Source organism: Mirounga angustirostris, unplaced genomic scaffold (assembly GCF_029215605.1).
Source record: "Mirounga angustirostris isolate CCGP_5_RB_7025 unplaced genomic scaffold, mMirAng1.0.hap1 SCAF_1, whole genome shotgun sequence".
Lineage (NCBI taxonomy): Eukaryota > Metazoa > Chordata > Mammalia > Carnivora > Phocidae > Mirounga > Mirounga angustirostris.
In genome coordinates this window covers 133,574,999-133,602,154 of record NW_026991709.1, presented here as the reverse complement: position 1 = coordinate 133,602,154, position 27,156 = coordinate 133,574,999, and the positions used below count along the sequence as shown (strand labels likewise).

At 41.7% G+C, this 27,156-nt stretch overlaps 1 protein-coding gene across 3 annotated transcripts in view; it reads right to left on the bottom strand.

Moving 5' to 3' along the window:
• Positions 1 to 27,156, bottom strand: part of KAT2B (lysine acetyltransferase 2B) — a 99,033-nt gene that overhangs the window by 32,906 nt on the left and 38,971 nt on the right. For 2 of the 3 annotated variants that reach the window (XM_045903871.3, XM_045903872.3), the window contains exons 3-7: positions 20,683 to 20,828; positions 16,458 to 16,550; positions 14,644 to 14,825; positions 6,691 to 6,882; positions 1,757 to 1,863 (exon numbers count right to left, since the gene is read on the bottom strand). In XM_045903871.3, coding sequence (XP_045759827.1) covers positions 1,757 to 1,863; positions 6,691 to 6,882; positions 14,644 to 14,825; positions 16,458 to 16,550; positions 20,683 to 20,828 — 720 coding nt within the window. The remainder of the gene's footprint in view (positions 1 to 1,756; positions 1,864 to 6,690; positions 6,883 to 14,643; positions 14,826 to 16,457; positions 16,551 to 20,682; positions 20,829 to 27,156) is intronic. The other variant, XM_064588496.1, reaches the window with a different exon arrangement.

The following is a 27,156-nucleotide window of genomic DNA, read 5'->3' as shown; positions in this document are numbered from 1 at the left end:
CTGCACATCACAATCACCTGGGCAGCTTTTAAAAAGTCTCAATGTCCAGGCAAGACCAATTATATCACTCTCTCGAGAAAAGCCTCAGAAATCAGTATTATTTTAAATCACCCCGGGTGACGCCACTGGGCAACCAAGTTAGAGAACCAAAGATAGATATATTCAAGGTTCTGTGAAAGTCTGGAAGAAAAGAGATCCAGTCCTTGCTGGAAGGCATGGGAAGAATAAGGAAAGGGTTTGTGGGAGAGATGCCATTTGAAAATCAGATGAGATAAAGACAAAGATAAAGTGAACAGCACGGGGACAGAGAGAGCAATGCAGAGAATATGCCCAGCCACCACAGAGAATATGTCCTGTAAACACTAAAACTCAAGTCTGTAAAAACAAGAGTTCAAACAAAAAGGATCTGATCCAAACCAAACTACCTCATTCCCTAAGTACTCTGCTTTATAGGGATTTAATTATGTTTACATCCAAACTTGGGCTCTAGATGAAAAAAAAAAAAAAAATTATTTATTTATTTTTAATATTTTATTTATTTGACAGCGAGAGAGAGACAGCGAGAGGGGGAACACAAGCAGGGGGAGTGGGAGAGGGAGAAGCAAGCCTCCCGCCGAGCAGGGAGCTCAATGCGGGGCTCGATCCCAGGACCCTGGGACCATGACCTGAGCTGAAGGCAGACGCCTAACGACTGAGCCACCCAGGCACCCCGAAAAAAAAAAAATTCTAATCACCTTCTCAAATGCATCATGCTGAGTGAAAGAAGTCAGACTCAGAAAATGGTGTACCATATGATTCCATTCATATGACATTCTAGAAAAGGCAGACTCCAGGAACAAAAAACAAATCAGTGGCTGCCAAGGCTGGAAGTAGGGCAATGAATGGACTACAGAGGGTTACAAAGGAGTTTCCTGGGGTGAAGCCACTGTTCTGTATTTTGATGGTACCAGTGGTTATACAACTGCATGTGTTTGTCAAAACTCACGGAACCATATACTCAAGAAGGTGACTTCTACTGTGCGTAAAATTTTTTTTTGCTGGATGCAAAAATACTACACACTGAGCTAGATATACTAAAAACTCTGACATCAAAATTCTGCATTCTCTCTCCCCATGGCCACATATAAATGACTGCTTTGGCATCTCTTGCTAAACTTCTCCAGAGTCTTCCTAGTGTTAAAGGCAGCAATTCAGATCCTCTCTCTGGGATCAGTGTGACTCCAGAAGTCACAAGTCTCTTCCTTCATCATAAAATACCAGCTGATGCCACTCAAGGCAATGCCAAGGGTGCGCCTGGCCCCACTGGGAAGTACTTCATGACCGAAGAATCAAGCCTGCTCTTCTCCACTTACCACCCTACCTTCATCCATGAGCGTAACCTGATGCACCAACAGACATCACAGAGTCAGAAAGCAAACCAAGAATTGATTCCTGGGCATATCTGGCCATGGACCGAGACCTTAAGTGTCTTTAAAAAAGAGCCAGCATTTGACTACAGAGCTGAGCTGTGTGGTATTTTACATCTCATATAAAATCGTAATGTGCAAGCTAAGCAAACCCAACAGTACAAGGGGGAGTGGTTTTAACTGATTTGCACCTGCTCTCCTCATTAACAGAGATGCAGATGCAAGACTTGCCAAAGTGTTATTTTTTTGCTGGCTCTGTTCTTCAATTTTTTAATGAAAAACACAAATAAATGCAGAGTGAGCTGTGACTAACACTTCCTGATCTCGGATTTATGCAAAAAGAAATTTACCTGTTTGGATTCCTAGCTGGCTGGTTCTGGAAGAGGCTGAGAGAAAATCCTGATCCCAGATAGGAGAGTTTTGACTATAAACTTCTTCTTCTAACATGGACAGAAACCTAGGCATAAGAGTAAAAGCAACAGTAAGATAAAAAAAATAATAAAAAAAACTATTACCAGAGGGATGAAAGCCCTAACCATCTGTGGCAAGCACCCCACCATCAGCATCTCACTTTCAACTCAGAAATACGCTTGTGAATTATGATTCAATTGATGATTTGTGGATGCTCCCGGTATATTCAAATAAAGAAATTCATTTCTACAAATTTACTCTCTTTTGATTCTGCATGGACTGACACAACATAGACTGCACAGCGTGTTCTATCAGTAGGAATGCATTCCACTGAGCATTCCTCAGCCTCAGAGCAAGATTTCCACCATCTACGTAGCTGTCATTACCACTGTCATTATCCATCGCAATAGCTAATAGTTATCAAGTGCTTGCCATGTGTCTGCACTATTCTATAAACTTCTTATCGAATCCTCACATCAACCCAATGAGTGACATATTTTATTTTTATTGTCAGACATATATAACTCTTACAGACAAACCCTGTTCTAAGTGTTTGATGTATTATTCACTCAGGTGATCTTCCTAACAAACCTATGAAATGGAATCCATTATTATACCCATTTTACAGAAGAAAAAACTTAAAGCACAGATATTATATAACTAGCACAAAGTTCCACAATTAGTAAATTGCAGGGCTAGGATTAGAATGTGACTGATTACTATGTTATACTTCTTGTCATGTTATAAACCAAATGGATCTCAAAGTTTGGGGGCCCCCCACAGAAATGACCTGGAGATAGATCTTGTTAGAAATATAGATAGCTAAGCCCTACCTGGGCTTACTCAATCGGAGTCCATGAGAACAGGCCTGGGTAACTAAATTTTGATGAGGTACCTTAGACTTATGTACACCAAAATTGAAGAACTATGATTAAAATACCAACACAAATCTACACATCTGGTACTGGAATACCTTCCTACAAGCCTCTTTTTAAGGCACATTAATTCTAGTGGAGGAATATAAAAAAATGGCTAAGAGCTTGGGCTCTAGAATCCATTGGCCAAGCTCACCACTTAATTTCTGTGATCCTTGGAAGAAATTCTTAGCTTTCCTCTTTCTCAGATTCCCTATTCCATTAAACAGAAATATCAACAGTAATTCCTGCATAGGGTCATAATGAGAAATAAGCTAATGTTCATGCATAAAATGGTGCCTGACCCCACGTAAGTGGCTCCATTCATCCATTCAACAAATACTGGTTGGACATCTACCCTGTGCCAGGGACTGTGTTAGGTGCTGTGAAGACAGAGTGAACAAAACAACCATCTTGCCCTCACAAAGTTCACGCTGCAATGATGTAATAAAGGTTGAATATGATAAGTCCACTATCCTCACTTGAAATTCTGAACTCCAAAAGCTCTTAAAAAAAGATTTTCCATAACCCATTTGGCAACAATCTAACCTGAACATATATAAAACTATTTATAGTTTTTACAATTACAAGTGGATTTGATTTAGGGGGATTGCCCCTACCCCTAGAGCTCTGATATATAAGTGTTATATTACCTCTACAAAATATTTTAAATCTTGAATTTTAAAACATCAGTATCAAGATTTTGGATAATGGATCAAGGATCTGTATCATCATCATCACCATTATCCCTATCACTAAAAGTACCACAGTTTTTCTCGCTTATCAATGCCTGCAAGATTTTAAATGGTTTCAGGGGTGGGAGAGGTTTGTGTTGTGGAAGTGAAAATAGATGGGGAAAGGCCCTAGGGGTCGTCTTACTTGCTGTTCAAATTAAACCTCAGATTTAAGAACAAGGTACCATTTGAATGAGTACCTAGCCGCACACGATAGTTTAATTCATGGTTTATAGAAACTGCATGAGTCATTTCTACTTCCAAGCAAGCCACCATTACCTTACGTTTTAAAACATTTTAGTATGTTTCTTACCCATCACAGAAAGACTGACAGCAGTGGGAGGTAAGATCCTTACTGAGATCACATTCTGATCTTGCTGAGGAGAAAGAGCTTGAGGTCTCTTCTCCTTTTCCTACCTTACACGGCCCTCAAGACTTCCTCAACTGCCCTTCATCACAGAAGTAAATTTCCTTTCCTTTTCCAGGCTCCTTCTCTATCAGTAATTTTATGGTCAGAACACTCTTCACAAAGCCCTGCAGAGAGACTCACCAAGGAAGAATGCCATTACTAATTAAGGAAAAATAATTCTATATAAACGTATGTGTGTGTGTGTTGTATCTGTATATAGTTATTTCGTTACAATAAAGAATAGTCTCATGCAATGACATGAGAGAATGCTTGCTTTGTGTATAGATACAATTCAAAATTGTATGTAGAATAAAACAATCCATGGAGAAAAACAGAAATATCTAAAAACACTAAAAGTAGTTCAGAGTGGTAGGGCTTTGGGGGAGGGGGCGGGTCTTTTGCTTCTTTGTTCTCTCTTAACCAAATTTTCACCAGCATGTGCATTTATCACTTCTAGGAGAAAACATAGGTACCAAACCTTTCTAAAAACAACCTTGTAAGTTGGTGGATGGGAGGAAAGGCACAAGTTTTGTTTTTATTTTTTAATACATATATATATTTTTAAAGATTTAGTCATTTGAGAGAAAGAGCACGTGCAAGTGCAAGGTGGGGGAGGGGAAGAGGAAGAGGGAGAGAAGCAGACTCCCTGCTGAGAGGTGGGACTCCATCTCATGACCCTGAGATCATGACCTGAGCCAAAATCAAGAGGCAGATGCTTAACCAACTGAGCCACCCAAGTGCCCCAGGAAAGGCACAAGTTAAAGCCAAGTGGGAGAAAGGGCACATACCAGGAGGAAGAAGATGAGGATGTAAGCCCTGCAAATGCACACGAGAATCACAGCGACCTAGGGGATTGGTATGCGGCCTGGTACAGCTCTCACTCTGAGACAGTGCCCAAGACTCAAACAGCACCTCAAGCTTCCATATGCATGATTCTGCTGCCAAGGCTAGAGGTATAAATCCCTAACAGCTCCAATGTTGTCATATTCAATGACAAGGGATTTAAAAGGAGAAGTGGGTGGTAGTTTTACCCTACCATTAGTAATAGAGAAGAGCAAAACAACAGCATTGATTTTTTAACTCAACAGCATAAGCATGCCAGAACTATGGGATGAAGGAACATAATACACTATAATTAGCAAATATCTGCAAGAAGCGAAATGGATTTGCTATGGGAAAAAAAAATCTGTTACTCTGTAGGGTAATTAAAATTTCTCTTTACGTACCATAAAAGGTGGGGTAGGGGGAGCATCCTCTTTGTTCCTTGGCTTAGAGACAGAGAATGACAACCATAATCTAAAAATATAAAAGGCTGCTTATATGGCAAATGTAATAGAGAAATAAGAAAATTGCTCTCAATCTAGAAGTCAAGGAGCTCAGACCAACCAAAAGGCAGCTACTGAATACACAAGCATGCCGAGAGATCATAACCCATTTAGGGGCAACACCCAAACTGCAGCTCTAGTACTTCTGTATCTTCTTCCCTGGAGAATACCAGAATGTTCATGGTTGCCTCAGTCTCAGGAACCGGCTGCCTTAAGAATTAACACTGAAACTCAGGATGCTAGGATTTATGTGCAAACATTGGGCGTTCAGCTAAAGCTCATCAGAATTACCCATGACATCTTTTACCTCCAGCTTAGGATTTGTGTTACACTGCAAAGGAATTTTCAGTTAATTTCTATAAAAGAAAAACCATTTTTGTTGTTGTTTTGGACTGAACTTATTTTAAAAATTAAAGCTATCTTTCCTGAGAAACAAATTGGGTAATCCCATAACAGTAACGTAATAATAAAAATCTAGTTTCCCTACTAAAACAGGGTATCATCAGTCTTTGGTTAAAGAATGTAATACCTCTTCTCTTAAACTCTCTTCTCTACACCAGCAATTCTCAGTGGTGTGGGGAAGGAAGCCTCTATCGTACCTAGAAAGCCCTTTCAAATGATACCTTCGGCCCCCTCCACGACAAGTGCTGGTTTAGGCGAATGACACCCACAGAATAAACTGTCTCACCCATGTCTTGCTGTCGCTGGTCCATGACAAGTCGGCAACTGCACCCTCAGCCCCTCTCATGAGCAGCCAGCCTTTTAGTTTAAATTTTTGGTTCTTAGCACTGAAAATGCATTTCCAAGGCCAATGGTATACAACACTGCAACTTCCTATTCCTTTAACACATTTCCTTCGTTTGAAAAATATGTAAGTGATAATTTATACGTTGGAGCAGGTAAAAGAAGCAAGGTGCACAAGAGTTATGTACATTCTGCAAAAAAATGAGTAGAGAGGTACAAAGATCATTCTGAAGGAAGCCTCTCTATTCCTGTCCAGCCCCACTCTTGGGGTCTAGTTTACAAACAGTGAGGGGGCAGGTTGACTGTGGCTGAGGCAGGAGTGATTTCTCCAGGCTTAGAAAGGATTGGAGATATGGGACAGAAAAAACCAGCCACTTGAGTGTCCTGCCGAGTAGATGGAAACTGCTTCTACCACTCTCCCCCATCCTCCTCTAGCTTCCTGGCAGCTGGATACACCCAACAAAGCACTACCCCACCGCAGACCCAGAGACAAAGACCCAGGTGGGAGGAGGTGGGGCCGAGGGAGTCATGCCTGCAGGCAACGCAAATTCACGCTAACAACAGATGTGCTGTGCAATACCGAAGAAGACCCACAAAGGGAGCTGCGGAAGGAGAGGATCCCTTCTCCCTCTTCCCTGGGATGCCTTTCCTGGAATTCCTGGTCTCGTTACTGGTATAGGCTTTGGCGTGTGTTATCGACCCCAAGCTCCAGGAGCAAAGACCGGCAAGGCAAGGGCGCTCTCTTACTTTGGGAAATGGGTGAGGATTAGAGTTCGTTTCTCAAGGGGCAGTTTGTCTTTCTCCTGTCTCGCTTGTTCCAGGAGTTGTCGTCTCATGACTGTGAAGACTGAGCGCAGCAGTGTTCTCCCAAACACCTGGGTGGTTTCATACCGAGGTAGACTGTCACAGAACTGGGGCACGTTGCAGTAACACAGCCACCTGTGATAAGAGGGAACAAGCTCCATCACTATCCCTTAAACCCTCAGGGCATCCAAAATGTCCGATGATGCTCACTCTCCTGTCATTAACCAGAGCAGAAGAAACTAGGTCTGCAATGACAAGCTGTAGTATCCCTGCCAGCTAATGAAACCCGGAAGTCAGAGTGGCTCGCCCGCCCATATACAAGCATGGGGGGGGGGGGGGTCCAGTTCCATGAAACTCATTCCATTCTGCAGCATCGCGCAGTGAGCCCTGCGGTCAGGCAGTCCTGGGCTCAAATCCCTGCTTTGCCATGACTTAGGAAATGTAATTGTGTTCTTGAGTCTCCAGGTCCTTACCTGTAAAAGGTGGACAGCAAGAATACCTACTTCGTTGGGTTGGTACGCGCGTGGTAGGAGATACTGTATGGACAGTGCATACTGAATTCGAGTTTCTGGTACATAAACGGGAGTTTAAATAAAAGAAGAAATTAAAGGGGAAGCTGAGGATGCCCATTTGTGAAAGACTCAGGATTCCACCATCTCGTTTCTTGAGTAAAATATAAAATGCTTACACAGCACTCACATACCCTTGAAGCTTTGGTGGAAAGATAAAGATCTTCAAGACTATTCAAAACTCAGTCAAAACGCAGGAAGTAACAAGCTTCACCACCTGTCGCTTAGGTGCATTTTCAACAACTCTGTCTCCAACTTAAAAATGCACTTCGGCATTACAAAAAGCTGGACGAGTGCCCAGGCCCAGAGGGAAACCAGAGGCTTTCTTGAGATCTGACCACAGTTCTGGGGTACACTGGCTATGTAGGGCATACAATGTAGAAAGCTCACTCAGCCAAGAGAAGCTGGAGAATGAAAGTTTATTCAAAATCGACCCTCTTTCTTTATGGTCTCCCAGGATGCGAGGTCTCAAATTCCCAGGAGCCAGTCACATCATTGCAGAGTGGGGGTCAGAGGGTGGCACGAGACCAGGGCTCAGAAGCTCAGAAGATCCTTATTCCTTGGTAGCAGAGCCAAACACCCTTTGCTTTCCAAAAATTAACACCTCTGCTCTCTGTGTGCCTTCCTGATCTCCTTTAAAGTGGGACAGAGGGCTCTCATGTGTCCAAACGGCTAATGGGAAACTCCTGATGAACTCTCAGACCCTTAATAAGGAGTGGAATAACAGTAATTAACTCGTGCTTATTGCTTTCTTTATGTTATCCCGTATCGCTTCCTATCTTCCCTGTGCATGTGACGGCGTTAGTGGTTGTCGTGGTTCATCTTCCGGAAAGATAATTTGCATTAGTGTGAGTTCATCTGCCTAAGTTCAAAATTAACCTTAAGACCCTGCTACTATTTCCACACTTCTCCCAGCTTTTCTGTCTTAATAATTTACACCCAAAAGTGCATCTGAAAGTGTTGTCACTGTATCTTGTCAAATCAGAAACCGTGTTCTTGGTAGCAGAGAAGTTAAGCAAGTGCATTTATTTTGTACCTCATATACTGTATCATCTTCGAGGCCAGTCTTTGCTGGATGTTAGTCTGTGGCCACTTAATGAGGTTCTGAGATATTCAGGGCTGAAGGGAGGCCAGCTCCCAAGTGACCAATTATGAAATGACAAACGTTAAGAGTTAAAGGTACAAACCTTAATAATCACAAATTCAGTTTCACGAGACTTGGGCCATTGCACGACTATAATGTTAAAAATATGTCCAATTTTCTGCACTGGAAGATTAACGATTCTCAGGATTTAGACCAGTACTGCCCAAACAGCTGTCTCTGCTGCTGGGAATGTTCTGTTCTCTGTGCTGATACAATGGCCACCAGTCACATGTAACTCTGAGCACACGAAACGTGGCTAGTGCAACTGAGGAGCTTAATTTTTAGTGGCATTCAATCAGTTTAAAAGTTACTTTTTTTAAAGATTTTTTATTTTATTTTTTATTTTATTGAGAGAGACAGAGAGAGAGCAGGAGAGAGAGGAGGGTCAGAGAAAGAAGCAGACCCCCTGCCGAGCAGGGAGCCCGATGCGGGGCTCGATCCCGGGACTCTGGGATCATGACCTGAGCCGAAGGCAGTCGCTTAACCAACTGAGCCACCCAGGCGCCCTAAAAGTTACTTTTAAATGGAAACAGTATGAAATATTTTTCCATGAAAGATAACTTTACTGCTTTGGTAGGACTCCATTTAGCTTTAACCATTTAAAACTGAGGGAATGAATTGAGATGTGCCATAAGGATAAAATACACATTGGATTTTAAAGACAGCACAAAGGAAGGTAAAGATGCATCATTAATAATTTTTCACATTGATCACACAGTGAAATAATATTTATATATTGGGTAAAATAAAAGAGTATTGAAATCAATGTCCTGCGCCTATTTACTTTTTAAAATGTAACTACTAGAAAATTTTAAATTCCATTTGTGGCTCACATTATGAGGTGCTGATTTTGAGTCTAAAGAGCATTTCCATCTGTGGAGGGGTCACAGATGTCCGATACTCTATTTAAAACTGATGTTATTTCTGCTACAGCAATGGTAGGTACCGTAAGATCATCAAGTGTTATAAAGAAGTGCTTAACAGGCCATGCAATCTTCCCAGGGTAAGGGAAGGCAACCCAAACTGTTATTGTCTAGTAAAATGTTTCAAATAATAGGCTTCCATTCATTTCCTCTGAAAACCATTTTATAGACCACAGTTGATGCTTTTTAGCTTTGTTTTGTTTTTACTTCTAAGATTAATTCCATTTTATAAACCCGTAAGGTGCACGATATGGTAAGACAGAGACTGAGTCAACGTGTGGTGTCTGGGTGCTATTTTAATAAATGACATGGTCATTGAGCGTGGTGGGATGGAAAGACGAAATGCGAATCTGTGTGCCTCGTCTCTGCACACACACTCCTCCAAACACTTGACTGTAGGAAAAGATTTTACCTGAACGACTGGTTTCAGGTCCTCTCAAAAGCAGTGAAAGGACAGTTCATTCATTTTTGTATGCCTAATAAAAATGGCATATGTATGCAAATAACTCAGAGTTTTGACAGCATCAGGATGATTTGCAACCACCTTGCTTTCTTTAAAATGTGAACAGAACTGGAGAACTTGGGGCGCCTGGGTGGCTGAGTTGGTTAAGCGAGTGCCTTCGGCTCAGGTCACGATCCTGGAGTCCCGGGATCGAGTCCCGCATCGGGCTTCCTGCTCAGCGGGGAGCCTGCTTCTCCCTCTGACCCTTTTCCCTCTCGTGCTCTCTCTATCTCATTCTCTCTCTCAAATAAATAAATAAAATCTTTAAAATAAATAAATAAATAAATATAAATAAATAAATAGATAGATAAGTAAATAAATAAATAAATAAAAATTAATATAAAAAAAAGAACTGGAGACCTTGAGCACAGACCATGTCATCCTACTTGCTAGAATGAAAATCCTAAGGTCTGTAGGAATTAAGTGACCTGTCCTAGTTCACCTCAACTCAAGGCTTGGGTCTCTTACCCCCTAGCCCACTGTTCTTTCCATGCTTCCTGCTATGTACTGTCCTATACTTACACGCCCAATGATGAACGCTCAGTAACACAGAACAACGGTTACATACAACTGTTTCACCAAAATCAACTTAGTTATATCCAACTTGCACTGTATTCTTACAAAACATCTCCCCAGTATAGGGATGACCATTACACCTTTCAGAAGGTCTGCACAATTCAGAATCTAAGACTAATTATTTGACGCTTCTAGTAGCAGATTCTGTTGGTCAGATGTATTTTAAAAAGTCACAATCTTCAGACACTTTATTTTCAGGCTATTTCTTCATGGAATTATATTAGTGCACCATCATGAAATTCAGGGAACTTCAAAACATTTGAACCAGATCTTTTTCTAAATCCACAGTGATTTCCAGGGGATATATACTTCTATTAATTATTACTTCTAAGTACATGTTAACATTACAATGTCAGATGTTTTCAATATGCAAAATACTTATATTTTTCCTTTATTCAGAACAGAGAGGATTATGTCATTTAAGCAGTTCTACTGTTCAATCTGCACTTAATTTTTTAATTGGAAAATCTTCACAGGTAGCTCTGCAATAATCATTCTCTGAGTCTGGTCTCTTCCACAGAGAATCCTATTTCACCCCATTTTCATGCTGACATACAAGCTCCAGGAGTGTTCAGCCCCTTTGTTCTAATTGCTACAACTACTGTAAATTATATGCTGAACCAGCATTACAGGTCCTGAGGTTCACTTACACATCAAGATAAAACCTGGTGGTGCCTGCAGCCTATAATATTACCCATTTTTGAGAAAATGAGTATTGGTGAGACACCATGCTGTAGTGGAGTGTGGTTTATTAAAATCCTAAGTGGTCATGACAGTGAGGTTTTACTCTGAAACAATTACTGCTTCTCATAATTTTCACAGGTTGGCTTCTCTGTACTTCCCTTTCTTCATCTACGTGGCGTGATCATAGGCAAGTGGGGGAGGTGAGCGTCGTCTACCTTCATTTCCTTATTTATTATTAACAGAGGCTCTTGGTCTCCATTCCACCTAGAAATTAGCAGGTTTCAGAACTCATCAGGGTGTATTCATTCCAGTCTCTCAGAAGGTTTCTCTTCACCACGGTCAGACTCCACTCTTCTACTGCCCTTGGACAGTGGCTCAAGAGGCTGAGCTAGAAAGGAATCTGCTACCGTCTTTTATTCCCTGTTATTTTAGTTTCTAAAGTGATATTCAAATAATGACAACTCCCCTTCAGTTGTACACGCTCTAGCTTAAGAGACCCACACTGGCAGCGTCTGAGTTTTAGAGAACAACGTGTGTGGGAGGAAAACGATGACTATCATCTTCCTAGCACCCGTCCTGTATGCCAGACGCTACACACAACACTCCCGGTAGTCATGAGACTCGGAAAGACGAAGAAACCGAAGGTCAAGGAGGTGAAGTGACTGGTCTAAAGCATACAGAACTAGGGAGGGATGGAGCTATGATTCAAGCCCCCTGTTCATTTCAAAGTTCCATTTCTAATTTTACTACTCCTTAAGTATTTGTAAGTGCCACCCATTTCTTGGTAATTCCCAAAAGCTACAGAGTATATTTTTACTGTTTTCTAAAATACGGTAATATCTTCCATGCTGCTTTACATTTAATTCTCCTTCTCAATGAAACAATTTTTCCTCTGTTAAGAATAGTAAATACTTTCAGAGGTCTGGTTTTAGCAAATATTCAGCTTAGCCAATTGTTCACAAATGGGTTTAAAAGATAGAGATTTTTGGGGCGCCTGGGTGGCTCAGATGGTTAAGCATCTGCCTTCGGCTCAGGTCAAGATCCCAGCGTCCTGGGATCGAGTCCCGCATCGGGCTCCCTGCTCCTTGGGAGCCTGCTTCTCCCTCTGCCTCTCTCTCTTTCTCTGTCTCTCATGAATAAATAAATAAAAATAAAATCTTTAAAAAAATAAAATTAAATAAATAAATAAATAAATAAAAGATAGAGATTTTTTTAAGTACTCCCTACACCCAACGTGGGGCTTAAACTCATGAACCCAAGATCAAGAGTTGCATGTTCCACTGACTGAGCCAGCCAGGCGTCCCTATATTTTTGATAGATTTACTATCTTAACCCTTATTATAAACAACAGTTAAAATAATATAGGAACTACATTATTTCATGAAAAATTCTGAAAGTATAGAAATATGTAATTTAAAAACCTGATACTGAAGAAATCTGTAATTCCTTAAAAGTCCATTAGTACGGAAATACTTTATAACTCAAATTATATATACTGTAAAAAAAAAGAGAGGAGAGGAAAGGGGATATTACTCATGAATATCGGGTCAATAAGCAGAGAGGAAAACTTATCTTAAACTATACTTATTCCTACATGTTATCTCCTGTTACAGAAAATAACCTGGAGGGGTGCCTGAGTGGCTCAGTTGGTTAAATGTCTGACTCTTGGTTTCAGCTCAGGCCATGATTTCAAGGTCCTGAGACTGAGCCTCACCTCAGGCTCTGCACTTAGCAGGGAGTCCTCTTGAAGATTCTCTCCCTCTGTTCCTTCTCCTGCTCACACGTACTCTCTTTCTTAAATAAATAAATAAATAAATCTTAAAAAAAAAAAGTAAATAACCTGGGTACAAGTGCTCTTCAGGCTATAAAAAAAATTGCCTACTTTAAGTCAGGAATATCTCCTGAAGCAAGCCTGATGTGCCTATAAAATATAAAAGGGGGTGGGGCACCTGGCTGGCTTAGTCAGAAGAGAGAAAAGTATGCAACTCTTCATCCCTAAGTCATGAGTTCAAGTCCCACATTGGGTGTAGAGATTACTTAAATAAATAAAATATAAAAGGGGAAAAGTTATAAAAAGGGAAACAGAATGGGAAATTCAAGTCACTCTCTTACTTAAATGAAAATAAATGTAGGTTATCCTATTTTGTGTGGCCCATGTTTAAGATTTTTTTTTTTTAAAGATTTTATTTATTTATTTGAGAGAGAGACAGAGAGAGAGAGAGCATGAGATGGGGGGAGGGTCAGAGGGAGAAGCAGACTCCCTGCCGAGCAGGGAGCCCGATGCGGGACCCGATCCAGGGACTCCAGGATCATGACCTGAGCCGAAGGCAGTTGCTTAACCAACGGAGCCACCCAGGCGCCCCATGTTTAAGATTTTTAAAGTGAGTTCTATTATTCGGCAATTCATAAACAATGAAAACAAATTCCCATGTTAGGGGAAAAAACGTGCAATCCAAGAATATTTGCACAGCCTGATGTCCACCAACAGGGAAATGGTTGGGTAAATTACTGTACATCAATTCAACTGACCATAATGTAACCAGTAAAATGTCTGATAAGATGTTAAGTAGAGGGGCGCCTGGGTGGCTCAGTTGGTTAAGCGACTGCCTTCGGCTCAGGTCATGATCCTGGAGTCCCGGGATCGAGTCCCGCATCGGGCTCCCTGCTCGGCACGGAGTCTGCTTCTCCCTCTGACCCTCCTCCCTCTCATGCTCTCTGTCTCTCATTCTCTCTCTCTCAAATAAATAAATAAAATCTTTAAAAAAAAAAAAAAGATGTTAAGTAGAGGGACAAAAAGGATGCAAATTCTATATATATATGTTTTCATTCTAAATAATATAAAATAGACTGGAAGACAACATGTATAATGATATCAGTTCCATCATGGTGCTGGGCCAAGGGTGATCTTTATAAAAATTCTTTAACACTATTATATTTGTGGTCATTGTTTTTTTGGTTTTCTAATGGGAGTGAAGTTTCTATATAATAATTACAGAGTCATAGTATGGTTACCTAGATCGGCAACATTCAATAGAAATACAATGCAAGCCACATTAAATAATTTTAAATTTTCCAATAGTCATATTGACAAGGTAAAAAGAAACAGATGAAATTAACTTTAATATATCTTATTTAATTGAATATATCTAAAATATCATCATTTCAACATGTAATCAATATAAAAAAGTACTAATGAAATATTTTACATTCCTTTTTTTGTATAAGCTTTGAAATCTCAATTCATACTAGTCACATTCAAGTGCTCAGTAGCCACATGTAGCTATCAACTATCGAACTAGGTAGTACAGGGCTAGGTGGTTTGGATCCCTCACCCCCCAAAATATCATGATATTAATAAAAAATAAATTATAGAAACATTCTGAATTGATGGAGTTACCACGAAAACTGGGTAACCCTCCGCTTGCAGGGCCAAGTAGTAATTTTAGGTCTGCAACAGGCTCTAAGAGGCCAAAGGAAAAGAACTGGTGATCTGATTACCTTGTGTAGTTCTCTTTGTATCCAGAAATATCATCATTGGGAGATCGCAGTCTTCGTTGAGATGGTGCCTCCAGATGCCAATAGTTGATGCGGTTTAGGAACATTTTTGCCAACTCAACTATCGTTTGCCTTTCTTTGGATGGCAGGTGACTAAATTTGTACTGTACAAAGTTATTCACACCCTTAAAAGGAGGGAAGGCAATTTATTCATATGGCTATGCAATCATACTAATTATGAACACCCACAGTCAGCACCATTGGTGGTTATTAAAGAACAGACATTTCTCTATTCACAAAAATCTCTTCCTTTTCCCTATTAGAAAACAGGAATACCCAGAGGGAATCGTGCCACAGATCATAGTGGATGAAAAGTGACAAGACAGAGAAGCTGTGGGTTGCTATTCTATGCCTGCTGCAATCCTCAAGCGTTAAAGGGAAAATCAAAATCACAGACTGAAAAGGTCAAAACCTCTTAAACAATAAAATACGACTATTTTGCAGAATAATTCTTGCTGCACTATCAATATAGTAGATCACGTATAATGAGGTTCCTGGATAAGCATTACATTTTTACATTACCAAAAATTTTTTTTTTTTAAAGATTTTATTTATTTATTTGACAGAGAGCCGGCGAGAGCAGGAACACAAGCAGGGGGAGTGGGAGAGGGAGAAGCAGGCTCCCCGCTGAGCAGGGAGCCTGATGTGGGGCTTGATCCCAGGACCCTGGGATCATGACCTGAGCTGAAGGCAGACGCTTAACAACTGAGCCACCCAGGCACCCCTACACTACCAAAATTTTAATCAGAAGGCTGCTAGCTCGTCTTCCATTGAACTAAACCATGAGAATTTAAACTCTTTACTATCACTCTTTCGCTTTCAGCAAGCTTACCAAGAAAAAAAATCTTACTCAAAATTGTGAGTTTTTAAAAGAATCTGTGGATTAATTTAATGTCTCTACAGAACACTCCCAACTAATCTAATTTCAAATAAAAGAACAATGAATTCTTATTGAATAAGAGTTTGGAGACAAAATAAAATTTCTTCTACTGAAAACTGACTGATAAAAATACATTTATCTGTATTTGTAGAGACCCTGATTGATGTCCTATGTTCTGTAATCATTCTCATCAAGAAATTCAGTCAAGAGTCTCCGAGATTTCTTTAGCCGAACACCGGCAGGCTAAAAAATGACTGAGGAAGGATACAACACCTCACAGAAAAAGTCTATATATGTCAACAGTTTCCCCAAGCAAACCAGTTTCTTTCCAGGAATCATAATGTAACAGGAAGTCAATTTCTGGATGCAAAATCTCATTTCTTTTTTGTGTTTTTTGCTTGACTTACAATGTTTTTGACAATGCTCCTTAATTCCCTCACCTCAATAGGCTTTTTCAGACAGTGACAAACAAAAGAACAAAGACTTAATTGACTTAATTTTAAAACATCAACACCAAGAAAAAGCACATTCCATGCGTTCTTATGACCTACATGTTCTGCTTAATTTTTTTCTTCCCCAAACACAGTGAATTCTGAGTATACAGCAACTGTAAAAGACAACAGCTAGCTCATTTATTAAATTAAGTATTCACTTCTTTTTTTTTTTTTTTTTTTTTTTTTTTTTTTTTTTTTTTTTTAAGTATTCACTTCTGACGCAAAGGGTCCAGGACAATTTCTACAGATTCAGTGAGCATCTCAAAACTGGGTATAGAGGATGGAAGGAAGACACGTGTAGAGATGGAAGGAAGATTAGGTTTGTTCAGCCTTAGAGCAATTAAAAAAAAAGGGCTTCTCTTTTTCTTTTTCTAAATTTTTACCTGTTCAATACTAGGTTTTTCAAATGGGGGTTTCTTCTCCAAAGAGCCTTCAACCACAGGTTTTCCTCTTTGTAAAATAGACTTTCTCAAGAGCTGCAAAAAAAATCATTAAGGAAAAAAAAATCAATGTCTGTGTCTCTCTCTCACACACACACACACAACATAGCCTCTGAAGGGAAGTCACCATATTCTAATTATCTTATCTACATGTGAATAAATCCTTAAATCACTAAAATGGGTGACTACGAGGTAACCCAAATTTGCCTTCATACCCATGCCCAGAGCTATGAGAAACTAGACCCCTTTCATGTTCTGAGCAGCCTAGAGCACTGCAGTGCCATCAGACTCCTCTATCCTACTCCCTGTCTCTTCTCCCCACCATTGCCAGATGCCCACTGACCCAGAGGCCTGGTACACTAGAGCCACACTTTGCACATGCCCATCTAGGCCACCGCAGGTGTGTTGATGCTCTGGAGGGTTGTTTTTTGTTCGCTTAAGATTTATTTATTTCAGAGAGAGCACGCGGCGGGGAGGAGACAGAGAAAGAGGGAATCTTACACCCACGCAGGGCTCGATCTCATGACACTGAGATCAAGACCAGAGCTGAAACCAAGAGTCAGATACATCCGACTGCGCCACCCAGGCACCCCGAAGAAGGTTCATATTTAAACCCCTGGAAGGCAGAGACCCGTTCTGCACACGTGAGGCCAGAGGAGAGGGCTGTTTGTACCAGCTGGATGTCCTATGCATAAACTAGGGCCCAGGCCCTTTGGGAAGGAATTCTGCAGGGCTCTCAATCGGCAACTTTCACTGTTGCGGTCTCTTTTCATTTCCTCTCCATGCACAGAATACAAGCCAAGTGTTCTAGCATCTCAATGCCCACCAAACAAAACACTGCTCTTAATCCTTGCCACTGGAATTCAAAGCCCTCAAAGAGCACATATCCGAGAGAAAAAGGGAACAGAGTCACTAATCAAGACCTAATTTGAAAATAAACTTGATATTGAAATCCTTTACCTTCAACCTTTGCTTGAAAATTCTGTAACCTTTACATGTGGGCCAGGTATGATATGACCATGCATTTACTTAAGTTACATCTTTCTCTCCTTTCTCCACTTACTGCCTTTTCAACAGAAACAAGACGTGGTAACCATGCTCCCAGGAGTTAATGGAAATGGATTAACACCCAAGGTTGAAGATCACCCTGTGTCCCCCTGAGCCATGTCTTACAAGGGCCTCAATTCCTTCTAGGGGTGCCATATACATAATTAGCACGGGGCATCTGTTTATCCTTTCAATGTATTATGCCCATTTTTATAAAAATAAACATGCAATAATGATAAGTCACTCTATGTTTCTAAGGATATAGAAAGATGGATCATAAAATTTTATTTATTTATTTGACAGAGCGAGAGCAAACAAGCAGGGGGAGTGGCAGAGGGAGAGGGAGAAGCAGGCTCCCCACTAAGCAGGGAGCCCGATGTGGGGCTCGATCCCAGGACCCTGGGATCATGACCTGAGCCGAAGGCAGACGCTCAACCAACTGAGCCACCCAGGCGCCCAGGATTGTAAAATTTAAATACAGATAATTGTGGCTGCATACTTTGTTTGCCCAGTTAAATAAGACCATTTGAGAACTTGGTCCACTGGGGGTTTCAATTTGGAAAGAAACTGATGGGTTGGGGAGATGCTGAATGTCAGTTTCTTCATCTACACAAAAGGATGGAGCTGGGATAAGTGGCCATATAAAAGAAATTTAATACTTGCAGCAAGCATTTGCATCCTTACTTTCACCACTCTTGTAAGTTCTTTATGTCGTATCTCATTTAATACCCCCTAACAACCTTTAGACGTAGGGGCTATCACTGTCTGTATTTTACTGATAAGGAAACTGAGGGAGAATGACTCGCTCAAAGTCACATTTCATATGTGATGGAGCCAGGACTGAAGCCCAGAGAGTCGAGCTCGGGAGCCACAGTTACAGGTTCTGGGAGACACTGAGCTTTAGGAAGCAGCTTTTCATTGGGTTTTTGTTTTTTTTTTCAAAATCTAAGCCTCAAGTTTTTTAAATGTTACTTAAAGTTATAATACATTTAATTTTAATGTAATTATTGAGACATATGAGACACAGGAACTGCCTTTCAAAAGCTAAGGAATGGATGACTTATTACTTATTTGCCCAAAAAATGACTCTGGGAGGGAAGTGGGGGAGAATGCTGAATATTTTAGATTTTGTTCCCATGAGTAAATATATTTGTGCTGTTAAAGATGAGGGAGGTGAGAGAGAGAGAGAAAATGGACTTCAAAGCAGAGCAATGCTGTCTGGCCTACTTGGTTAGTTATAAACGGAATCAAGAGGAGGCCAGCAAGGATGGAAACCTTGGAAACCTTCACTTCCAGCAGGGCGGTGGGGCTGCCAGGGTGCTCAGTTCCAAGACAAATAATCGCTGCAGTCATGCAGACGTTGTTTTTCTTCAACTAAGATCTTTTTCCAAAGAAGCTCTAAACAGCATGAACCTGCCAGGGTTCAATCTGGATGACTCAGGCCTCACAGCCATGTCAACAAGTTGTCACCTGAAGTAGCCCAGCGCCTGCTAATGGCGGTGGGGAATTCAGAGGTGCATTATCTTTCTGCTCACCCCTCTCGTCTCTCTCTTTCTCCTCCCCCCACCTCCCATTTACCTTTTTAGAACCAGTATCCCCACACATGACCCCAAAGTTTAAAACTACAATTCTCACTCCCACACCTGTCTCCTATCTATCCCCAAACCCCCACTAGTAACCACCCCCGCCAAAAAAAAAAAAAAAAAAAGACAAAAGTTAATAAATGGGGAGAAGGGAAAATTATGTAGCAAGTAAATTCAGATTAAAAAAAAAAAGCTACAGAAATTGGGCACAAAATTTGCACTGAGATTCCAAGCAGCCAAAGCAAAGAAGGAACTCAGTGGAAAATTTTTTTATCCTTGTCATATAAAATGAAGCACGGTGCTCAGTAAAGAGGCAAACCTTTCCTGGGCTCTAAGCTCTGAGTGGAGTGTTTTGCCTTCTGTCTTTTTTTTTTTTTTTTTTAAAGAACCTTAGAAGTATTACATAATACAACATAACCAACAGTGCCCTCAACAGCAAGTTTCTGTTTTTTAATTATTTCTTCTGTCTGCCCCCTTTCAGAACATAGTTTTGGCCCCCTGTAGTTCGTCTGTTTGTTCCCACCACCCGTTTCTCTCCCACACCTGTCCATCCCGACAGCAGTCAGAAGATGGGGAAACGTATGTCTGCAGAAAGGGGATCGATGTGACCTAAGGGGAGCTGAGGCAGAGCCAAGAAGCCCCAGCTCTGGGGAGTGGGAGCAGTAATCGTGACTGGTGTCAACAAGACCAAGAGGACAGTGGGGAGATGCCCAAATCTGGAAACTCTTGATTCCTCCCTATGAAGCATGAGAGTCAAGGCCCTGGCGCCACCCTCCAACCACATCTCCTCCCACCCTCCCCTTGCTCACCAGGCTCCACCACACCGGCCTCCTTGCTCTTCCCACATCACACCACGCTCACTAAGTGCACGGCCTAGACGGTGTTCCTTTTGTTGCCTGGAAAGCTCTTCCCCCAGCCCTTTTCAGCAACGGCTCCTGTCCTCCAGTTCGGGGTCCAGCTCAACTGTGGTCTCCTCAGAGAGGCCTTTCTTAACTGCCCTTCCTTATGATTGTGTCCTCCCACCCACCACCATCCCTGCCATTCTGATTCCACTTACCCTACTTTGTTTCTCTTCACAGCACTTATCACCACCTGCAAATATATTATTTACTGGTTGATTGTCTGCCTCTTCTACTGAAATGTCAACTCCATGAGGGCAACGACTTTGCTTTGCCCACTGATCTATCCCTCATGCCTACATGAGTGCCATGCACAGAGCACAGAGCAGGTGTGCAATACATACTTGGATGGATGAATGATGGGTGGATGGAAAGATATCTATAAGCATAAGCAAATCAAGATATTCAAATTGGCATACAAATATGAAGGCTCTCAAGGAAAGTGATGTGTCCAACACATGGTGGGTCATTTTAGAGATTCCCTCATGAAGAAACGCATGCTTCCACAAACCCTGAGGGCAAACATATCATGAGCTGAGAGCCTTCCCACCCACGATCACGACCTGGTGTGCAGAAATTGAGCACATATGAACAATGAGAGAAAGAAGAAATGCCTTTTTAAAATGGTAAAAACCTCACCTTAAATAGATAGAAATACACTTGTTTGGTATCTGCGTCTTCTTCCTTGTGGACGCAGGTAAAGAGATATTCCACATCCAACACTATTCCCAGGAGTCTGTTCATTTCTTCCTCAGACACATTTTCCAGGTGGGAGACATGAGCAGCTGAAGACAAAGATCAAAGGAACGTATGTGACATGTTAGCTGGAAAGTGCAAATGTTCTCAACTTTAAAATAGAAAAGGGTCTCTCTCAAAACCTTCTGGGACACCAAGCCATTAGATTGCATTGTAAACAGGAAATTTCTGAACTCCTGTAAGATCTAAGTCTTCTCACCAAGTTGATTTATAATTAAAAGACTGTCACCTTGCTGGGCCTTAGCCTTCCCCTTTAAGACCAAAAATGGGCCAGCAGCTAATGTATTCTAATAATGTACAGTTTAAGATCCAGAACTTGTTGGCACCACTTGGTGGTCCTCATAGTGTTAAATTCTTTTTTTTTTTTTTTTTTAATTCATGAGAGACAGAGCGAGAGAGAAAGGCAGAGGGAGAAGCAGGCTCCCAAGGAGCAGGGAGCCCGATGCGGGACTCGATCCCAGCACCCTGAGATCATGACCCGAGCCAAAGGCAGACACTTAACCATCTGAGCCACCCAGGCGCCCCTAAATTCTTTTTTTCATTGAAGTATAGTCGACACACAACATTAATTTCCCTTGTACAATGCGGTGATTCGAGAAGTCTATACGTTCTGCTGTGCTCACCACCAACGTAGCTGCCATCACTATACAATGCTATCACAGTATCATCGGCTATAGTCCCTGTGCTATACTTTTTATCCCTGTGACTTATGCCTTCCGTTCCTAGAAGCCTTTACGTCCCCATGCCCCCTTCACCCATTTTGCCCATCCACCCACCCCCCCACCCCCGGCAACCATCAGTTTGCTCTCTGTATTTATGGGTCTGTTTCTGCTTTTTGACAGTGTTAAATTCCTATGTATCCACATAAGAATGTGGTTGGTCTCCACCATGCCTGTGAACAGCTCAGTGAGCCAAGGATATCATATTAGTGTGAAGAATGAATGATGGACGGAGGGGTAGACGAACCATGAGAGACGATGGACTCTGAAAAACAAACAAGGTTCTGGAGGGGAGGGGGGTGGGAGGATGGGTTAGCCTGGTGGTGGGTATTGAGGAGGGCACATTCTGCATGGAGCACTGGGTGTTATGCACAAACAATGAATCATGGAACACTTCATCTAAAACTAATGATGTAATGTATGGGGATTAACATAAGAATAAAAAAAAAAAAAGAATGAATGATGGCCCTTTCCCTCAGCCTTTCTGAGATGCGATGAAACCTCACTGTCCTTGCAGCAATGTCCCAAGGCCTGTTTGAGCTTGAGATTCAATGCCTTCCATGATCAAGCCCCCCAAACCCATTTTTCCTACTTTAGTTCTGTAAGAGCTATAGTAAGTAACCTAGCCATCAACCTTCTCTCCCATGCCCCTGTCCTCTCTTCTATCCAAATCCAGTCCATTTATCAAGGTTATTGCATTTAATCCTCAAACAATCCCATGAGTAGATATTAGCAATCCCATCTGACAACTGAGGGAACGGAGGCTCGGAGAGAATGGATATCGCTCAGCTAACAAGGCAGAGCCAGGGGCTGAAAGGAAGAACGCTTGAACCATATTTCAAAGCACCCACAAGCACACTTTTTGTTGATTAGCTGATTCACTTCAAGTCCTTTCTCATTTGAAGAGCGTTCTCTAGGTCAGTCACTCAATAATCAGCCCCGAGCCCGGGAACGCCTCTGAGTCAGGATCATGCCTCTCACGTCCGCATCCCCAGCATTTATCACTATGCTGGCCACATAGCGAGCACCAGCACCTCGAGAGGAAACCTCTTGGGTGTAGCACCTGGTGTGCTGGCTTAAAAATGCTTAAACGCAGAAGGGTTTGAGATTAAAGACTAAACTATGTAGAAGAGGAGAGGGCCTTCCCTTCCCTTGCTAAAAGGAGATGGAACTGAAGAATATTGAGGAATACTTATTAAGTGTCAGGCATGGGTCAGTCTACTCCAGAGACCATGGTGCTCTTGTCATTAAACCACAAAGCTTAGGGCCCCTGGGTGGCTCAGTTAGTTAAGTGTCAGACTCTTGATGTTGGCTCAGGGCATGATCTCACGATCCTGAGACTGAGCCCTGCATCAGGCTCCACACTCAGCAGGGAGTCTGCTTGTCCTCACTCTCTCCCTCTCCTTCTGCCCCTCCCCCCAGCTCATGCACACTCTTTCTCTCTCTCATAAATAAATAATCTCGGGGGGGGGAGGAACCACGAAGCTCAATCAGGAGATTGGGACAGAGAATGCTGCCTGTACCCTGCCCCTACCCCTTTCCACTACCACTTCAAGGCATACCTCCTGGCATCTAACTCCCAGTAGCTCCATTTCTCTACCTAAGGGCTTTTCCTATCACTGTAATCTGCTCTGCCACCTACCTGCCCCTCAAGAGCACCCTTCAACCCCAAACTAAGACATTAGCCTATAAATAAAAACCCCAGATCCCTCATCCCTCAGTCTGAATAACCATCTCCCAAATTTTCCCCCACAAAATTAAGTAGCAGCTGCCCAAGGTGGGAGCTGGCTCAGTAATTCACCCTTTATTGGCCACTTTTTCCACCTCATTTCACTTTTCTACTCCCCTAACTTCATGCCAAATAAACTACTTGCATTCAAATGCTTGTCTTGGAATCTGCTTCTGAGGGAGCTCAAACTAAAATATCCAATCAAAAGCATTTTCAGAGAGTCAAGAGAATTAAATACCAGGAGGTTGGGACTTGTAAATGTCCACCGGGAAGCCGGATTAAAGAACTCAGAATTAGAGAGGCAGAGGCTACCTACTTTTCATTCCTTTTTCATGCAGTAAAATGGAAAGGCAGAGAGATGGGCCCAAGGTCATGGGCCATCAGTGATGAGCATGATGTGCACATACCTATACGTGCATACACACACATGCACGCACCCCAAAGAGCATTTTTAAAGGTAAGAGGAGAGGAAGGAAATGTGGTAATCTGTCTGCCTTAGGTATTGTGGAATAAATCTAGTACATACATATAAACTTGAAAACACCAACACTGTATTATTACATTACCAGATAGAAAAAGAGTAACTAACTAAAATGTCTCTCAGAACCTAACAAAACAAAACAAAAAAAGAACCTAAGTAACATAGCACGGAAAAATTACAAATATATATATGTGTGTGTGAAAAAATTAATATGCAAATCTATTACTTTCTACTTGGTTATACAATAAGTGACTTCATCATTTTCTAAAAGATGCCCAAAATTAGACTTCCTTTTAGGTAGAATGTTTGCCAGGTCATCTTTTTTTTTTTTTTAAGTCTGCAAAATTTTCCTTGAGGTCAGTCTGAAGCCTATGGGACACAGGCCTCATTCTGGAGACAATTAGGTCAACATTTTTATGTCAGTTATTTACAGAAATAATTTTATTGAAGACTATTTTTGCCTTGTAATGTTTAATTGCTTTTCAGTGATAAGCTATGAAAGCCATCAGTTCACAATATAACATCAATTCAGGGCGCCTGGGTGGCTCAGTCGGTTAAGCGTCTGCCTTCGGCTCAGATCATGATCCCAGAGTCCTGCATTCTGCTCCCTGCTAAGCAGTCCCTCTCCTACTCCACCTGCTTGTGCTCTCTCTCTCTGCCAAATAAATAAGTAAAATCTTTATATATATAACATCAATTCCTTCAGATTCACCACAATATGAAACAGTCTAACTAAGGTGCTAACATAAGTGAGTTTAACTCATGGAAGTACAAGCCATGATTTAATTTTTAAACCAGTAGTTCATTTTAAGTCACAAAACACTTAACCCAAATGAATTCTTAATCAGAACTAGAAAGAGCTATTCTGATTGAAACAGAGGTGGAAGTGCCTATCTTTCAGAAGGCAAGGTTGCGGGGGGCATCCCTTCCTCTTGTTGGGGGCTCCACAGTTTGGAAACCACTGTTGGGAAACATCTTCCAGCATATTCTGAAGAGTAGACTAGATAAACATTAACATGCTTAAGAAGTGAGACCTGAGGAAGTTCATTTCCTTCTAATTCTGTGTATAATGAAATCCGTGATCTCTCCTCAAAGCTCTGTATGTAAGCCAAATCACAAAGGACTAAGGAGCTGGAGACTGGGGGGAGGGGAGTAAATGGAACAGCAAGTTTCCCAGGAGGGAGGGAGGGAAGGAGGGAGGAAGGGAGGGAAAGGCTGTACTGGACAAATGGGGCTAATCTTTGCAACACAAGAGCGTAGGTATCTCTTCCTCTGAGAATAAAGGAAAGGTGCGTCTGGAGTGAAAGGGGGTATACTAAGGCCTAAGGATACTACTACGTGAAAAAGGTTAAGCTTCCTAGAATAAATGATGGGATGGGGGAAGACAGATGGAAGTAGAGGGGTGGGCCATCTCCTTGAGAAGGGAAAATAGGAGGTCTGGAGAAGTCGTCAGGAAAGAGAAGCTTCCCTGGAATGAGAAAGCTAGACAAGGACAGTCATGTCTGCACTGTATAAATACTTAGTTGTCTGGACCTGCCATGTTCTCAGAGTCTCCAACTATGGTCCCCTTCTGACCAAGACTCCTTTTCCAGTCTCTACATCCAGCTGTCAGCCTCCACCCTCTCATCACATCCACACCACCAACTAACCCCACCTCACAGCTTCCCTATCCCAACAACATCAGTGTACCACCTTCAAGGCAAACTTGACCCTAAGGCAAACTTGACCCTAAGGCAAACTTGACCCTAGGGTCAAAATCCTCATGGCTCTCCTCAAGGTGGCAATTCCCTCCTGCTAGCCCCGCTTGTGACAAGAAGCCTGTCATTCATTCCTTCATTGTCCTTTACCTCCTGCATACTCCCAGTCATCAGATTCAGGTGAGCTTGCTCACTGTCTCCCAGAGTCACCACTTTTCTCTGTTCCTACCTTGGTGGTCATTGGGATCTCAAGCCTAGAGTACCAAAAGAGCCCCAGACTGTTTTCTCTGAGCCCAGGGTACTCTTCCTAAAACACCATTTTCTTCAAACAAGCCCATCTCCACCAAATCCAAACACTCTTTGGAGCTGCTGACCAGAACCGGATAGGACTTCCTCAGGAGCCCACAATCACCCCTACCCATGCCAACACCCAGGAACACTTCACTCTAACCACACAGCTAAACTAGTTACTGTACCAGTAACTCATTTTTAACTAAAAAGGGTCACTCATAATGGAAAGAAACCCTTCTTTTAATCTTTTCTAAAGAAGCCTTTTTGATGCAAATAGGTTACCTTCAATTATCTAAAACTTGTTTTCTTAAAGAGATAGGCCTCTATTGTATAGTTGGACAGCACGTTACTAAAAACTAAAAAATAAAACTCAAAATCTGTAAACTACAATGCGCAAATCCACAGCAGTTCATCTGCCACAGAACTCATAACATGAAATCACTGCTTCTTAAAGCTTTTGTAGGGGGGCCTGGCCGGCTTGGGCAGTGGAGCGCGCGACTCTTGATCTCAGGGTTGTGAGTTTGAGCCCCAGGTTGGCTGTGGAGAGTACTTACAAATAAAATATTTAAATAAATAAATAAAGCGTTTGTATATGCTGCCTCGTTTACCTTCCTCCACCAGTGAAGTTTGCATCAGTGTTCAGTCTATCAACTGTGCGAGAGAATGCGCCTTTCCCCACTCTTGCCTATAGTGAAGAATCATTCTCAGGAATTAAATCAATCTTGAAAATTAATGAGTCCACACTATTCTGATTTGCATTCACTGGAATGCCCTTGGAGGTGTTTGTTTTCCAGGTTACTGGCCATCTGTATTGATTCTTTTGTGCACTACTTATTCAGATCCTTTGCCTCTGTTTTAGGATGTTAATTTTTTCCTTATTGCCTTGAAAGAGCTTTAGGTCTGTCATATTCAATGTAAATGCTCCCGGATTTTGTTGGGGTTTTGGGCAGGTTGTGAAGGAATTTTAAATTTTTTATAAAGTTGAATCTATGTTTGGCATTTCTTTAAGGTCTTGCTTGCAAAGGTCTTCCCTTTGCAAAATGTATTTTCTCCTAGCTCTTTAACAGGTTTGCTTTTAAAATTTAAAACATTCCTCCACCAAAATGTCAATGTCATAAAACACCAAAAACAAAACAGAAAAAAAGCTGACGAACTGTTCCAGATTAAAGGAAACTAAAAGGACCTCCTGTGATATTGCAACTTACAAAGAAATATATATTTGGTCTTTGTCCCTGGCACAGTGCTCCCCCCCCCCCCCGCCTGCCCCCCGGCACTGGGCTTCTAAAACCCTTGGAATTTTATAAGTAATGAGAGCAATAATGTAAAATATGTGTCTTTTGTTATTCATAACAAGTCCCTGGCAACCACACCTGAGTTTATGTTAATGACCTTTTAAAGTCCCTTAAGGAAGGGGGCTGTTTGCCAGGGGAACCAAAGAAG